Genomic DNA, 15,628 nt, shown 5'->3' with positions numbered 1-15,628 from the left:
CCCACATCACTTCTCTATCTTGTTTATTTTTTATATCCAGCATGGATCATAGTTCACAACACATAGTAGGCACTCAAATCTTTTTGCAAATGAATGATTACCCACTGTTCACCAGGCATCTCCTTTTATTGTCACAATAATTATATAAATAGGTATTATCTGTATTTGATAGATGAGGAAGTTGAATATCAGAGAAATAGTTCACTTGCCAAGTGTGTATGATTAGAAAGTGTCTTGTTCAAGGACTGAGTCCTGCTCTAAGTTTATTATACCAGTCCCAACTCATCCCTCACTCCTTAGTCAACTGAGTAGAACACAGAATTAGGACTTGGGTGTTGACCAAGCTGCTTTTTTTTTTTTTTTTTGCAGTACGCCTGCCTCTCACTGTTGTGGCCTCTCCCGTTGCGGAGCACAGGCTCCGGATGCGCAGGCTCAGCGGCCATGGCTCACAGGCCCAGCCGCTCCGCAGCATGTGGGATCTTCCCGGATCGGGGCACGAACCCGTGTCCCCTGTATCAGCAGGCGGACTCTCAACCACTGCACCACCAGGGAATCCCATAACCAAGCTGCTTTTATAGATGTGGTCAAAGTAACTATAAAATACAGGAAAGACCATCAGAAGCACTGAAGGACAGAAAACCACAGATGTGCCTGACTATGTGTGTGTGTGTGTGTGTTTATACACACACACACCACAGAGAGAGAGAGAGAGAGAGAGAAGTTATCCACTTATCCACTGACTATCACAAAGTCTAGAATATTGGGGGGTGGGAGGAGGGGACAGGTTGGCTGAGTGGATGAAAACCACTAGTCAACATATATTGGTTATTTTTAAGTTTAAAGGTATTTCATAAAGACAGAGGTAGCCAAGGGCCCATTTCTACTTGTAGATCATGTGTACCAATGTAAGGGACTAGTCCGGGGGCATATGGTAAGCCTTTTGGGATTTGGTAAATGTTGCCACCTTATGATCAAGACTAGATAAGGTACAATAGAACAGGTGAAGCCAGCATTCTCCTCAGGAAGACTTCATTTCAAAGTCAAACATGCTAGTTTGTTCTTTCATATATCCATTCACTCTGCCAACATTTATTCAATACTTACTTTGTACAGACACTGAGGATCATGAACAATAAACAACCTAAACTCTACTCAAGAAGTTTCAAGTACTACAATGAGAGACAGAAAATGGCACAGAGCATAGTTAGAGCTATGTTAAGGTAGCTACAGATTATTCAAGAAATGAAAGGCAACCACATCACTCAGAGTTCAGACAGGAAGGACTACAAGGAAGGTTCCTTGGCGTAAGTAAAATGTAAGCATAGATATGCAGGAGGAGGGATTAACCAGGTAAATACTAATTGCTTTCATCATCATTTTTGTAAAATATAATCTTTTTTTCAGTACACGGGCCTCTCACTGTTGTGGTCTCTCCCGTTGCGGAGCACAGGCTCCGTATGTGCAGGCTCAGTGGCCATGGCTCACAGGCCCAGCCGCTCCGTGGCATGTGGGATCTTCCCAGACCGGGGCACGATCCCGTGTCCCCTGCATCGGCAGGCGGACTCTCAACCACTGCGCCACCAGGGAAGCCCTGGTAACATATAATCTTTTCTTTGAGCTCCAGGCGCCCATATCCAAATGCATAATTGACAACTCTATCTGGGTATCTCACAAAGATTTCAAAACCAAGATGTCTAAGCTGAAGTCTTTAGACATCTCACCTAACATTCCTCAAGAAACCCTACGTCTCTATTCTTATCATATAAAATACTAAACCACTTTCCTTACTATTTATACCTCATCCCTGCTTTACTATTTCTTAATAAAACATACAGTAAAATGAGATTGTAATCCTAGTCTTGGGTTCATTTGCTAACTTATCGGGGGAAGTTGGGGAGAAAGGAATATGAAATGCCCTAGTGTCTTTACCATGCGTCTCCCATCAGCATGCAACACTGTAACCTCCAGAATGGCAATGCCCTAGGTCATAGCTAATAACCCACTAGGACCTCATCTGACTGAAAGTTCAGAGCCAGTTTCCTAAAGATATTTATGTAGTACCAAAGTGCTCTTACAAATTGGTCAAAATCATGATCTCAGTGGCACCATGTGGAGTGGTGGGACCCTGTGAAGGTTGGCGAGGTACCTTAGAAACCTCCTGAGAAGGAAGCTGCTCTCTCTTCTCCTTCACGCATGTCAACACAGCATCTGGAGTCTCATCTCCAGAGGAGCCTGGCTCAGGGCCCACAGCTTCCGGCTTCCCATTCTCTCGGGGGACTGCGGGTTGCTCACAGGATGGATTTCTAGCTGGGCCTTTGGGAGCACTCCCTTGTTCTTCTGACAGCTTCAGCTTTAGTTCTAAGAGAAATGCCATGAGTTACCAGGAGCAAGGAGGACTCATTGGCCCTAATAAGAGCAGAGACCCTTTCAGGAATTCCTTCCCTGATGCCAAGTGAGTGGAAATGAACAGTGCTGATGATGGTTCCCCAGATGTGAAAACAGACGGCTCCTGAGGCTGGGATCTCATGGAGGTGGAGGATCATCTGTGGGAGTAACTCAGTGGTCTAGATTTCCGAGGGGGATTCCTGGAGGAAGACCAGTGGTACCCGGCCCCAAAGTTTTCACCTGATATCTATCATGACACCTGAAATTCTATACTCAAAGATTCATTTACTTGGGTTTTGAAAGTTGTGCAGCCATTAAGAGCCCCTGCAGAAATGCAAGTACTTCTGGAAGGCATTACACAGTGCAGACGTCTGAGGATACATAGGAGGGGTGGGGAAGGGGACCTGGGAATGCCAGCCCCAACTTGACAAGATTTCACAATTTTGTCTAATGCCAGTATTTAAAATCCAGAAATCACCATTATTGCAATGTGACTTTATATAAACCTATGTAATTAAAAATAAAAAGGCCACCTGGGACTTATCAAGAAATTAGATTTCAGAATATGCTAGGGGACTGCTCGTTTGAATGAGGCCATTTATATCAATTTCTCAATTACATACATAGCTTATCTTCTCTGTTTGATGTTTGTTTTTTAGTTAGGCTCTGGCGTGGTGTTTAAACACCGCATATATTATAAACCTGCTACATCACTACACTGAATTAATACTCCTTTCAGTTCTTTATCACCATCCTTCTAGAAATCTGGAAAAACTCCCATGTCTCTAAGTGTTGAAATAAAAAGTGTAGAGAGAGGAAGAAAATAAATTTTTATTGGTAAATAACCATCATCCCTTAAGATAGATTTTAGAGTTAATTAATACTCACATCACCATCTCCAGAGAGACAGAGAAAGAAGAACACTGGATTAGGAGGAAGGAGAAGCAAGTTTTACTCCTAGGTCACCACCTCCCAGCTACGTCACCTTCCCCTCTCTCTGGACATAAATGTCCTCATCTGTGCAATGGGGTGTGTGGAGTAAATGATTGCTCAGGCCTCTTCTGTTTCTAACATCCAAGAAACCAATAAACCAGGGAAATGAATACTCCACATGTTGAAATGTTCCTGGCACTGAAGTGAATCATTCCACCTGGGAGTCTGGAGTTCCTCAGTCTCTTTATAAGGAGATGTATTAAATGGGATCAAACAATGAAGGGGATCCAGGACCCTTTATTTCAAGATGGGGCCTCTGATCTAGGCAGGAGACAAGGTTAAAGAGGGCACAGGTGGAAGAGAATCAAGAACTCTTTGGAGTACATTATCACGATTTTATCTGCTTCCTTCCTGAGAAAGGAGACCCTTGGCTGGCATTTACCTTTGAGCTGTTTACGACCTTTAGCCAAATCATTCATCCATTTCAGGACTTCAGGATTAGATGTCTTGTCACCATGTGAAGGCTGCAAGGGAGGGAAAAATGGGGATGGAAGGAGGTAAAGGGAGGGAGGGAGAGAAGAAAGAGAGAAAAGGAAAAACAAAATTTTAAACAGCTAAGGCACACGAAGGTAGTTCAGGAACATATAAAGCTGGGAGAGAGATTCAGGCGTGATACCTCCAGGTGATGGAGTTGCCTCTGAAAAACAGTGAACATTCCTGACCTCCTCCACTCTTTCATCCTTGCCATGGACATTGTTTCTAAACACACCTGGTCACCCAGCATTTTTTACATAGTCCTAACTATGTCAGTGTCCCCTACAGTCTAACCCTCAGTCACCTTGTGGGCTACCCATACCCGACACCCCATTGCCAGGTCATTCTTTGTATCAATGTAGATGGCTCTACTGATACAAAGCAGCACTTCCTCCCTTGCCTCTGCTCATGACTTATGACCAAAACCTGCCTGGGAAACACTGATAAACTGGAAGCTTTAGCTCCTATCAGTCATATCCTCCAAGCTGAAGAAAGGAGACCCCAGGATTTCTAAAACCTGACAACAGTCTGAGAAGTCAGTATGTAAGGGGGATACCCAGATTTCAACTGCTCTCACTGTTTACAGACTCAGTATTCTACTGGGCTAGCATTAAAGTAAAAATTAACTATATGAGTATGGACTTGGGCAAATTATTTAGCCTCTCCATGCCTCAGTTTCATCTACCAAATGAGGATTATAATACCATCTCCCCCATAGGGTTGCTGTGAGGAATGAATTAGTGAATATACGTAAAACACTGAAAAGAGTTCCAGACACATGCTAAACACTATAGAGGTGTTAGCTAGAATTAAAAATATTATTATGGTAGTTATTATTACTGGCATAGGTGATAGCAGTAGTAGTAGTAGTGTTAACTAGCAGACCTTCAAAGGAATGGTGAGTAAGTCTTCACTAACAAACATAGCGTAGGGGTATGTATGTCCTACCTAGCAGCTAATCGCACTTGGATGTGGCAATAAGAATATAGTTTTACTTTTAGAAGGATATGACTCTGTTCATACGAATCATTCACCTTAATTTCTGGATTTCTTTTCAGAGCCTAAAAGTAAATTTTCTACAGAAAGAGAAACTGGGAGAGAAGAATAGCCAGACATACCTAGCCTCCAGCCCCACAGGTCAGTAGGAAACTTTCTTAAACAAGTTGAGGCCACCCTGGTAACTTAAATGGAGGCTCAAGAAGATTAGTGGTTACTTTGAATTGGGGACATACAAAGAGCTATATAAGCATGCTCAAGAAGACATCACAAACACTGTAATAGTAGCCAGAAATGTGTACAATATTAGTGACAAGTCTAGTGGCTCTGCCATGTTTAAGAATCCATTAAATCCATATAACATCAGCAAGATGTTGGTGAGAGAGAGACATAGGGAGAGGAGTGTGCTCCTCAAGTTCGAAGGAAAAAACAGTGCTTGTGTAAAAGGATCATCAAATGTACATGGGATTAGATGTTTTAATTGTGAAACACAATACATGGTTCTGTCACTTCTATAGTGATGTAAAAACCATACAGTTTAAAATCAAGATGGAAAATAACACTGAGGGGAAATGACAGTGATTTTTTCCCCTAGGGTAGCCCAGAAGGGAGACTCTGGTTTCCAGTAGGGAAGCCCTGGTTTCAGGACCATGGACAGTGACACAGAGGGCACACCTCCAAACTGCTGTGCCTGGTCCGACCCATGGTCTGCTAGAATGATGCACTGTACTACTTCCCTGATAAAACGTTTAGTACTTTGGCTTTGGGTAACAGTCTGGTTATATGAACAGTCAATGTTTTACACGCGATTTCTCGAAATCCTCACAGAATTCTTCACTCTGATCTGAAAACACATCTTGTTCTCTGGAACACATCTCTTTCACTGGATATGTTCCACACAGTTAATGCAATCTTCTGAAACACTGTTAAAAACAAAAATGAAAACCTAAGACCCTAAGCCAATGACCATCAAAGGAGCTTTCACTACTGCAAACAGGGCTTAATAGAAATTTAAGGCTGAATTTTCTGACAAAATATTTTAAAGCCTGAAATCATTTTCTGAAATGAATTTTGTATTTCCCTGCTCTTGGGAGAGCTTTCAAAAGAGATTCAATCAAGCTCACAAGGATGGCAGCTCTCAGATCATTTGGAAAGTTTTTATATACAAGCTGTGGATCTTCAAGCCTTCTAACATCTGAACTATTTCAGTTTAATAGGCCCCAAGGGCCATACTCCCCAAAATTACACAGTGTAGATTTCGTTCAGTGTAATTAAAATGGAGCTCATGAGTCACATAACTGAGGGTACTACTGGACCAGATTTGTGGTCTGCCAAAGATGATTCAAAAGACACTTTAGAAAGATTTATGGGTCAGGAATGAAAGGACCTATGTTGCTGTCTTGGCTACATCAATTCTTTGCTGTATGAACCTGGAGAAGTTACTTCCCTTCTCTGGGCCTCAGTTTCTTCAATGGTTAAATAAGGAAGATTAACTGATCCCTTCTAATTCTAACATTCTCTAATTCTACTGAAACAGCCTTTCTAAGTCCATGAGTCTAACAATAGTTAAATGTAAAATCAATTGTAGGGAATAAATACAGTTCTGGATATGAAGTGAAATGGTTACATTCCATAGAGAAGGAAAGATGTATATTATACCAGGGCATCAGACTAGCATGGAGGCCCAGCAGCTCGGATTCAAAAATTAGCAGCGGGTGCTATTAACCCCACCGTCAGGCTGCCAGGAAGGAAAGCCATACACTCTATTGTTGCTCCTTAAAGCAACCGATTAAAGCCCATTAACATGTCAAACCTCTAACCACAGCCTGGCACCCAGACGGGAAGGGCGAGGGGAAGCCCTGTTTCCCGAGACGTAGAAGGTTCTGATTACTTCAAAGGCTTTAATACACACAGAAGCAGTGACCATGAAGCCCTCTTCCTTTACTGCTCCCAAAGTCATCCATCTGCATGTTTAAGTGTGCGGGCATGTGTCTACTCTGGCCCTAAAGCTTCTGCAGACAAAGGCAGGAGGTGCCAGGAGAAATTCTTTTCTAAACTACTCCGCTGCTGGGTGGCTGTTACAGTTGAGGAAAGTAATCCAGGGTCTGCAGCTGCAGGTAGAAAAATCCAATGGAAAATTAATGTCTATAATTTTCCTTTATTTTTTGACAAGGCAGAGGTTGCCATGGGCTAGCCTATTCAAATATCACTCAAACAGACTAAAAGGTTAATAATACCTAAGACCACTTACTTCTTTTGTGCCAAAACTGTAAAAAGCATTATATATGCACTCCCTCACTTAATATTCAAACTTAAGAAGTCACTACTAATATTAACTCCACTTTACAGATGGACAAACTGAGAAGAAAGATAAAGTAACAAGTCCAAAGTCACAGAGTTCCTAAGTGGCTGGGCGGATTCAAATCCAGATCAGTCTGATTCAAGAACCTCCAGGTAAGAAATATTAATCGGCCCTGGGGATGGAGCCCCTAACTGTTTCTCTACAGATTCCAATATGAGGGCATCACAAATCCAATAAAACTCCAGCAGCAAGTAAGGAAAATCAACTTCTCTCAGGCTATCTGGAGCTTTCAACTTTCAGTGGACACTTAATGAATTTTACTTGTACTTCTCCATTGCAAAAACTACTCATCTTTAACCACCCCAAGCCTGAGCTGATAGAACACAACCACCTTAAGAAGGTTATAAGTCTTTGCTGGGCCCCCATCTCCTTATCTATAAAATAAAGGCCTGTACTCACACTGTGTAGAGCACCGTCCTGCTCTATAAAAGACAATAAGTAGCTGTGACTGCCTGACCTCAAGGAAGAGAAGAATCTTCAACACCTTAAGGTTGTCTTGAAAGCCAATCTGATTTTTTTTCCCATTTTTAGCAAAGCTAAAACTCCCTCCTTAAAACCCCTCTTTTAGTGAATTTGAAGTCACTGTGGGCAACACAGGACAGGAAGAACAGGAGAGTGGAATACTACCTACCCTCACCTCCCTCCCCAGAACTTACCCACACTACAGGGACCTGCAGATTGCCTCTGGACCAAGAGCTTAGTGAGCCTTTAAATATTTTAAGATGTTTGAGACATTTCCTGGTCTCATTTATTTTAATAACAAGCTGCTCTGGACCCTCTGCCAAAGACCCAGTACCTTTGTGCAATTCTACATGGATATGATTCTTCTCTATGCCATGGTCACCAGTAGAGACAATAAATAAAACTAGCACTGGCCATCAGGACACTTACCTCTGACTCTATTGTTTCTCAAGTAAGAAAAGGAAAGGTTCATGATTGTAACACTGCAGCACCAGCAAGAAGGCTGGTGTCTCTCTGACAGGAAAGGATGGGATCAGGGCTTGTTCTTAAGAGTGGCCTGAATAGATGTCACTTGATAGGTCCTCACCCATCAACCAGAAAGTACTTTATTGTCAAAGACAACTCTCCCTCATTCTGTTCCACAATGAGAGAGTCTGTCCTTTGAGTCCTAACTAGGTTCTTATCAAATGCAAATGAGAAAAGGCTAAAGAAAAAATAAGACCATAATTCAAAAGCTTTCCAAATTTTAGTCCTAGGAACACGAATGATAGTAAGGTTCCTCAGAAAAAAAAAAAAAAAAAAAAGAAGAGATCAATAATCAAATCAGTTTAGAAATAAGAGTTTTAATTTGCTACTAGGAATTATCTTAGCAGAGAGCAGCTAACAGCATGTGAGAACAAGACAGACCCAGGATGGAAACTTAATTTATGATAGGTCCTGGGGTGGCCAATGGAAACTGAGCTGTCCCCTAGCACAGAGATGTACTCAAAAAGGAAGGACAGAAAAGCCCATGCATTTCTGACACAATCCACTCATTTCAAACCACAGCGTCCTTACCCGGTATTTCTTTTCTTGTTCAAATTTTTCTTCAAATTTCCGAATTTTCCGCTTGAGGCTCTGGATGTGCTTGGTGAGTTGGGTAATGGTCTGTGGCTCTTTGCCATCACCACAGCTGCACCGTGAAGAACTTCGGGGCCTGCAATGATTCCAGAGAGGGAAAGAATCATCAAAAACAGTACTATATATAAAAGAGGTAACTAATAAAGACCTACTGTATAGCACAGGGAACTCTACTCAATACTCTGTAATGGCCTATATGAGAAAAAGAGTGGATATATGTAAAACTGATTCACTTTGCTGTACAGCACATACTAATACAACATTATAAATCAACTATATTCCAATAAAAATTTTTTTAAAGATATAAATTTTTTAAAAATGTTCTTCCAGTAAACACTGCTGCTGGTCTACAAACCAAACTTCCTAGATTATCAGAGAAGTCCAGAGGCCAGTTCATTATTTGATGAGTCTACTATGGTAGCATCTGCTCATTACTGGAGATCCCTGATCACAGAACTCTATTATGGGTAAATGTCATCAGGGACTTTAGTCTACATATGTCAGAATATTAGTCTAGGAAATGTATTTCCTAAAGCTTGGAGGATACCAATTTCAGACTAATGAGAGAGCCGTATTGTACCGTTATCCTCAATAAGTTGCATGAGCTCCACCTAAAAACAATTTCAAGGAAGATTTAGAAGAGTAGTTAACTCTTCTTTATGTAACAGAGCCTTTGTGAATCTAATGAAAGGAATGGACCCCCTCTCCAGAAAACACATTCACCTTCTCACCTGACACACTTTACAATAGTAATAATGCACTAAATCCCTCAAGTCCACCAGTAGACAGATGTCCATGGACCCTGGTCTAGATAAACTCATGAGTAACAGCAGGAGTTATTAAGGAGAAACTAGGAATTCCCTGCATGTATTTTGGTCAAGGGAGACTCATTTTATTGTTTTTTTTTTTATTAGTTTCTGCTTTATAACAAAGTGAATCAGTCATACATATACATCTGTTCCCCCATCCCTTCCCTCTGAGACTCATTTTAGCTACACATCAAAACTACTTATGCAGCTTAAAAAAAAAAGAAAAACACATAGTTTCACATTTTTTTTTGTCTGGGGGAGCTACCATAAGCTACCACTTTTCTAGAATCTAAGAAGAAATTGAGATGTACAACTCACAAGCATTGCTACAATCCATCCATCGAGGCCACTGCTGGACACGGAAAGAATACTTATGAGCTCATCCAGAGTTCCTGGTACTTGCATGTACATAGACTTTCTTAGGATTCTAGTCATTTCACCAAAAATGTTCAGACATGTGAGCCGTAGGGCAGCCTGTGTCTCGAGACCATCTCCTCCTGTTTCAGGAAGGCCTGAAACAGCATTCTTTTTTTTTTTTTTTTTTTTTGCGTTACGCGGGCCTCTCACTACTGTGGCCTCTCCCATTGCAGAGCACAGGCTCCGGACGTGCAAGCTCAGCGGCCATGGCTCACGGACCCAGCCGCTCCACGGCATGTGGGATCTTCCTGGACTGGGGCACGAACCCGCGTCCCCTGCATCGGCAGGCAGACCCCCAACCACTGCGCCACCAGGGAAGCCCTGAAACAGCATTTTTAACTAGAAAGTACTCTGATTTTTTGCCATTTATTGTTCAGGGCTTACAGTTGCTTTTGGTAGGCATGTCTGCTCTATTTTGGACACACACTTCACTGAATTTATAAAAGTATTGGGTTGTATTGTAAATAATATTTTAAAAAACTGCATGAAATGAAGACAAGAACAAAACAAGGTTTTCTTACATCATAAACTGCTGAGTGCTGGGCGGAGAAGGGGCTGATTCAGGGTCTAAGTTGAATCTCTGGCTTTGGCTAAAGATGGAGCATCGTGGTGACAGAAGCGGGTTGTCACCATCAGTGATGTGACAGAGCAGCCTGCTAGTCTCAACAGACTGGAGGTCTTCAGGTGCACTGTCTGCTTCATTCTGCACATCTTTGTGCACTGGCACAGGGTCTGAGGAAACAAGATAAATCATCGAGACTTAGAAGTGACAGAGGGCTTGAGACTGTCATGTTCTTAAACAAAGATTATAAACATTCATTATAATGTCTTGCCTCTTTGTCATTTCTTCTTCTGGGGATATGAAAGCCTTTCAAAATTCTGTCATGTTCATTCTCACAGAATCTGGACAGAAAATATTACAAAGCCAACACACACCAAAAGATGGAAACACAGATTGTTTCGGTCTGAGTTACAGAAGTCATCATGGTCCAAAACTACAAAAATCCTCTCTTTATTTCATATTATTTGCATATGTCAGAGAGTATATAACAACATGTTAGAGTGAAAAAAAGAAAACAATTACATGGAACTGGAGAAAAAGATGATAGATTATGAGGGAGAATAGTTATAACAGAACTGCCAGTGAAGGAAGGGAGAGGAGGGGGTAGGGAGGAAAAGAGAGAAGAGAAAACAAAGGAGGAAGAGAGAGGCGAGGGGTCCCCACATAGAAAATTACTCAGCACTCATTAAAAATGATGGAGGACTCAACATCAATATGGAATGATGTTCTGAATATACTAAATGAAAACCCCACATTTCAACACAGAACAGTAATGATTCCATTTGCTATAAGCAGCATACATTTATGTCTACAAATAAATGCACTATAAGATCAAAGAAGCTACATAGCAACTACAAAGCATGGTGGAATTAGGAAAGATTCTATTTCTTCTCCAAAATTTTATGTAGCATTTTATTTGGGACAAAAACAAAAACCAACAACAAAACCTGCTCTAAACCCTCTCCCCAGCTTGGCAGCTGTCTGCCTGAATTCTCACTGTGATCATTCCCCCTTTTTTTTTGGTGGTACACGGGCCTCTCACTGTTGAGGCCTCTCCCGTTGCGGAGCACAGGCTCCGGACGCGCAGGCTCAGCGGCCATGGCTCATGGGCCCAGCCGCTCCGCGGCATGTGGGATCTTCCCGGACCGGGGCACGAACCTGCGTCCCCCGCATCGGCAGGTGGACTCTCAACCACTGCGCCACCAGGGAAGCCTGATCATTCCCCTTTTAAATGAGCTCACTGGCTCCCCAACCAGGTCAGTCCAGAAAGTGGACACCCTTGTGCTACAGAGGTAAGGGCAGGGAAATGAGAAACATCAGGACGCTGAGTCACGGTGACCGGAGTGAGAGTCTCTTCATCCCGGTGTGCTGTACAGAGCTACTCATGGAGCAGCCAAAACCTTCTCAATTTTGCCCAGCAAACAAGTGAGGACAACCCAAGGCTTTCTCTTATCCTGACTACCCTAAAGAAAGGAAAAAACACAGATTTTCTGGGTGAAGGAGTGAATCTGAAAATACCGACAATCCACTTTTCCAAAATAACATTTATCACAATTTAGCACTGGATAAATCTTAATCAGGTTTAGAATGGCTCGAGCTCTCTAGAGCTTGAAATGCAATTTCCTTTGCGTAACATCAAAGTTCTGATTAGGTCCTTGTGTGCTTTCAGTTGGCTTCTCCCCTTTTGCACTGTAGACTGGGAGGGTGGACAGTGCCTCCCATCGGGCCTTTGAAGCCGATCGACAGCACCTCTGTCAGCGGCTGAGGCTGGTCAAAAGCGGATGGGGTGAGGACTGGGGAAAGCTGGAGCCAGATGAATGCCAAAGCCCAGGCACACAGGCAAGTGTGCTGGTGCGCCCGACACAGCTCGCCACAGGCAACACTCTGGCTAAGAATAATTTAGCCAGAAAACACTGCCATTTGGAGGGAATCCTAAGAAGAAACACGAATGATAGTTCCTAACCAGTAAACGACAGCATATACTAACAATGACCTTCAACACCCACCAGGAAGTGTCTGAGTCCCTCACCAAACCCTTTGCTTAAACCATTAGACTCTAAGAAGGAATGCATTTTATTCATGCTACCCTTTTCTGGGCAGCATCTTTTGGTAATAATGATGGGGAAGAAAAAGATCTTTAGCAAGCACCTGGGACCAGCATATTTTTGTTGAAATTGTAAAGACTGGAGGCCTTCTCTTTAGCTCATCTGTGGTGCCAGGGTCAAAACTAAAAGGAGTCTCTTGGTGCTGTCTTATAATGACAAAATGGGGGCACTTGGGTTCCTAGCCATATGACTAACGTGGATCTAAGAGCTTAGCTTCAGAAACCCACAGAGACCTAAGATATGACTTCACAGAATCACAGGCCACTATGAACGCCATTGCAATAGTAACTGTAAACCTCCATTTACATGGCATCTGTTTTTTGTGGGCACTCAAAAAACCAGTGCTGCCTAACTAACATCCTGACCTTTCTTCCCCCCAATTCACCACTAAAGGAAGCAGTGAGCCCGAAAGATCCCAAAGTGACCAGTTGAAAAGTGACAGTCAACCTAAGTGTCCATTGACAGATGAATGGATAAAGAAGATGTGGCACATATATAAAATGGAATATTACTCACTCATAAAAAGAAATGAAATTGAATTATTTGTAGTGAGGTGGATGGACCTAGAGACTGTCATACAGAGTGAAGTAAGTCAGAAAGAGAAAAACAAATACCATATGCTAACACATATATATGGAATCTAAAAAAAAAAGGGTTCTGAAGAACATAGGGCCAGGACAGGAATAAAGATGCAGACGTAGAGAATGGACTCGACGACACGGGGAGGGGGAAGGGTAAGCTGGGACGAAGTGAGAGTGGCATGGACCTATATATACTACCAAACGTAAAATAGATAGCTAGTGGAAAGCAGTCATATAGCACAGGGAGATCAGCTCGGTGCTCTGTGACCACCTAGAGGGGTGGGATAGGGAGGGTGGGAGGGAGACGCAAGAGGGAGGAGATATGGGAACATATGTATATGTATAACTGATTCACTTTGTTATAAAGCAGAAACTAACACACCATTTTAAAGCAATTATACTCCAATAAAAATGTTAGGGCTTCCCTGGTGGCGCAGTGGTTGACAGTCTGCCTGCTGATGCAGGGGACACGGGTTCGTGCCCGGTCCGGGAAGATCCCACATGCCGCGGAGCGGCTGGGCCCGTGAGCCATGGCCGCTGAGCCTGCACATCCAGAGCCTGTGCTCCGCAACGGGAGAGGCCACAGCAGTGAGAGGCCCGCGTACCACAAAAAAAAAAAAAAAAAGTTAAAAAAAACCCTGGTAATCTGGTAATGCCTGAGCTCTTTGTCTAAACTAACCATTTGAGTCGAGAAGTGGCTTAATTAAATCAGTGGGCGCATGCCTATGTGTGCGCATTTGTGTAGACAGGATTATTGAGCTCTTTGCTCAGAAGAGACCAGGGTAGATTCAGAGCCAACCAGCATTGCTGCCATCCTGGGAACAGAGCCCAGGCCACCACTTACAGACCATGCTCCCCAACAGGGAGAAGCTTATGGCAATATTAAACTCGGGTGGCTTCTGATGGGACCCTGGGAGCACACTGCTTTTTCTTCCAAAGAAAGGCGCAACTTGCCAGAGCCCATGCTGTGATGCGCTATGCTTTAGAGGGAGGGCCTGGGAGCCAGGGCTCGGGGTGCTCATACTTTCTTGTGGGGCTCCAGCAAGTTCACTGACCTCTCTCTGTGTCCTTGTTTGGACCACCTGACAAGGCTGTGACAGGAAAGTCAAAGGAGATCTGCTGTACAACCTCGTGCCTTTAGTTAACAGTATTGTATTATACACGTAAAAAGTTGTTAGGAATGTACATCTCATGTTAAGTGTTCTTACCACAATAAAAAAAAATTTTCTTTTATCCTTCTTTGTATTTTCTACAGTTTCTGTAATGAATGTCTTAATTGTATAGGAAGAAAAAACCAATAAAAGTTAATATAAAAATTTGGAAAAAAAAATGCATTCCTCGGAAGAGAAGTGAGAAACAACCCCACAGGCAGAACAAGAGAGAACAAAGATTGTGAATTTGAATCCCAGGTCTACCACCTGTTAAGAGGCACTTGAGAAAAAATGGGCCCTTTTAAACCCCAGTTTCTTCATCTGTAAAATGGGGAGAATAAGACTAAGGGAGGCCTCTCCCTGCCTCTCAAGACTAAGGAAGGATGAAATAGGAAAACTCTATCCCCTACAAATTTTTGCCATATCCACATAAACCTATTTTTAATATATATGTATATATGTATGTTATGTGTGTATATATGTGTTTATGTGTATATCTATAATCTTAATTTCTTTGTTTTAATTTCTTTTTTATTGAAGTATAGTTGATTTACAATGTTGTGTTCGTTTTAGGTGTACAGCAGTGATTCAGTTATTCTTTTTCAGATTATTTTCCCATACAGGTTATTACAAAATATTGAGTATAGTCCCCTGTGCTATATAGTAGGTCCTTGTTGTTTATCTATTTTATATATAGTAGCGTGTATATGTTACTCCCAAATTCCTAATTTATCCCTCCTCCCTTATAATATATATAAGATTATATATTAAATACAATCTTAATTTCAATCTACAGTTTTCCAAAATGTCAGCTTCATCTTAGGCAATAATGGCCAAGAAATCATAAATTTGATGTGCTAGTTCCATTTCTTCAACCAATACACATTAAAATAAATTCCTATTAAAACAACGTTCACCCATGCATCCTTTGTATAGTAATATTTGGCGAAACATTGAGATAAGGCGCAGAAACTGCTAAATCGGTAACCATGAGAACCATCATTTTAACAATTATTAATATCAACATAAGGAAGTTGAAGATTATCTTCTCTTACTGACCACCAACTCCACCAGGAGTCCTTATGGGGTTAATATGGGAAATGAGAACCAATATACCCTCAACATCTTGTACCTCCTACCAGTTATTTATAAGTAAGAATAATAATCATATCTAATCCTTACGCAGTGAGTCACTATGTCCTCAAGCTTATA

At 42.0% G+C, this 15,628-nt stretch overlaps 1 protein-coding gene across 4 annotated transcripts in view; it reads right to left on the bottom strand.

Annotated features, from left to right (window-relative positions):
* The window catches only part of FAM13C (family with sequence similarity 13 member C), a gene marked incomplete at both ends in the record, with an annotated part of 135,822 nt that overhangs the window by 15,018 nt on the left and 105,176 nt on the right, over nt 1-15,628 (bottom strand). For 3 of the 4 annotated variants that reach the window (XM_079711231.1, XM_079711232.1, XM_079711233.1), the window contains 4 exons: nt 2,147-2,358; nt 3,761-3,842; nt 8,729-8,867; nt 10,539-10,749. In XM_079711231.1, coding sequence (XP_079567357.1) covers nt 2,147-2,358; nt 3,761-3,842; nt 8,729-8,867; nt 10,539-10,749 — 644 coding nt within the window. The remainder of the gene's footprint in view (nt 1-2,146; nt 2,359-3,760; nt 3,843-8,728; nt 8,868-10,538; nt 10,750-15,628) is intronic. The other variant, XM_079711234.1, reaches the window with a different exon arrangement.

The sequence above is a fragment of the Hyperoodon ampullatus genome (assembly GCF_949752795.1).
Source record: "Hyperoodon ampullatus genome assembly, chromosome: 1".
Lineage (NCBI taxonomy): Eukaryota > Metazoa > Chordata > Mammalia > Artiodactyla > Ziphiidae > Hyperoodon > Hyperoodon ampullatus.
This window is presented reverse-complemented; position numbering and strand designations above follow the sequence as displayed.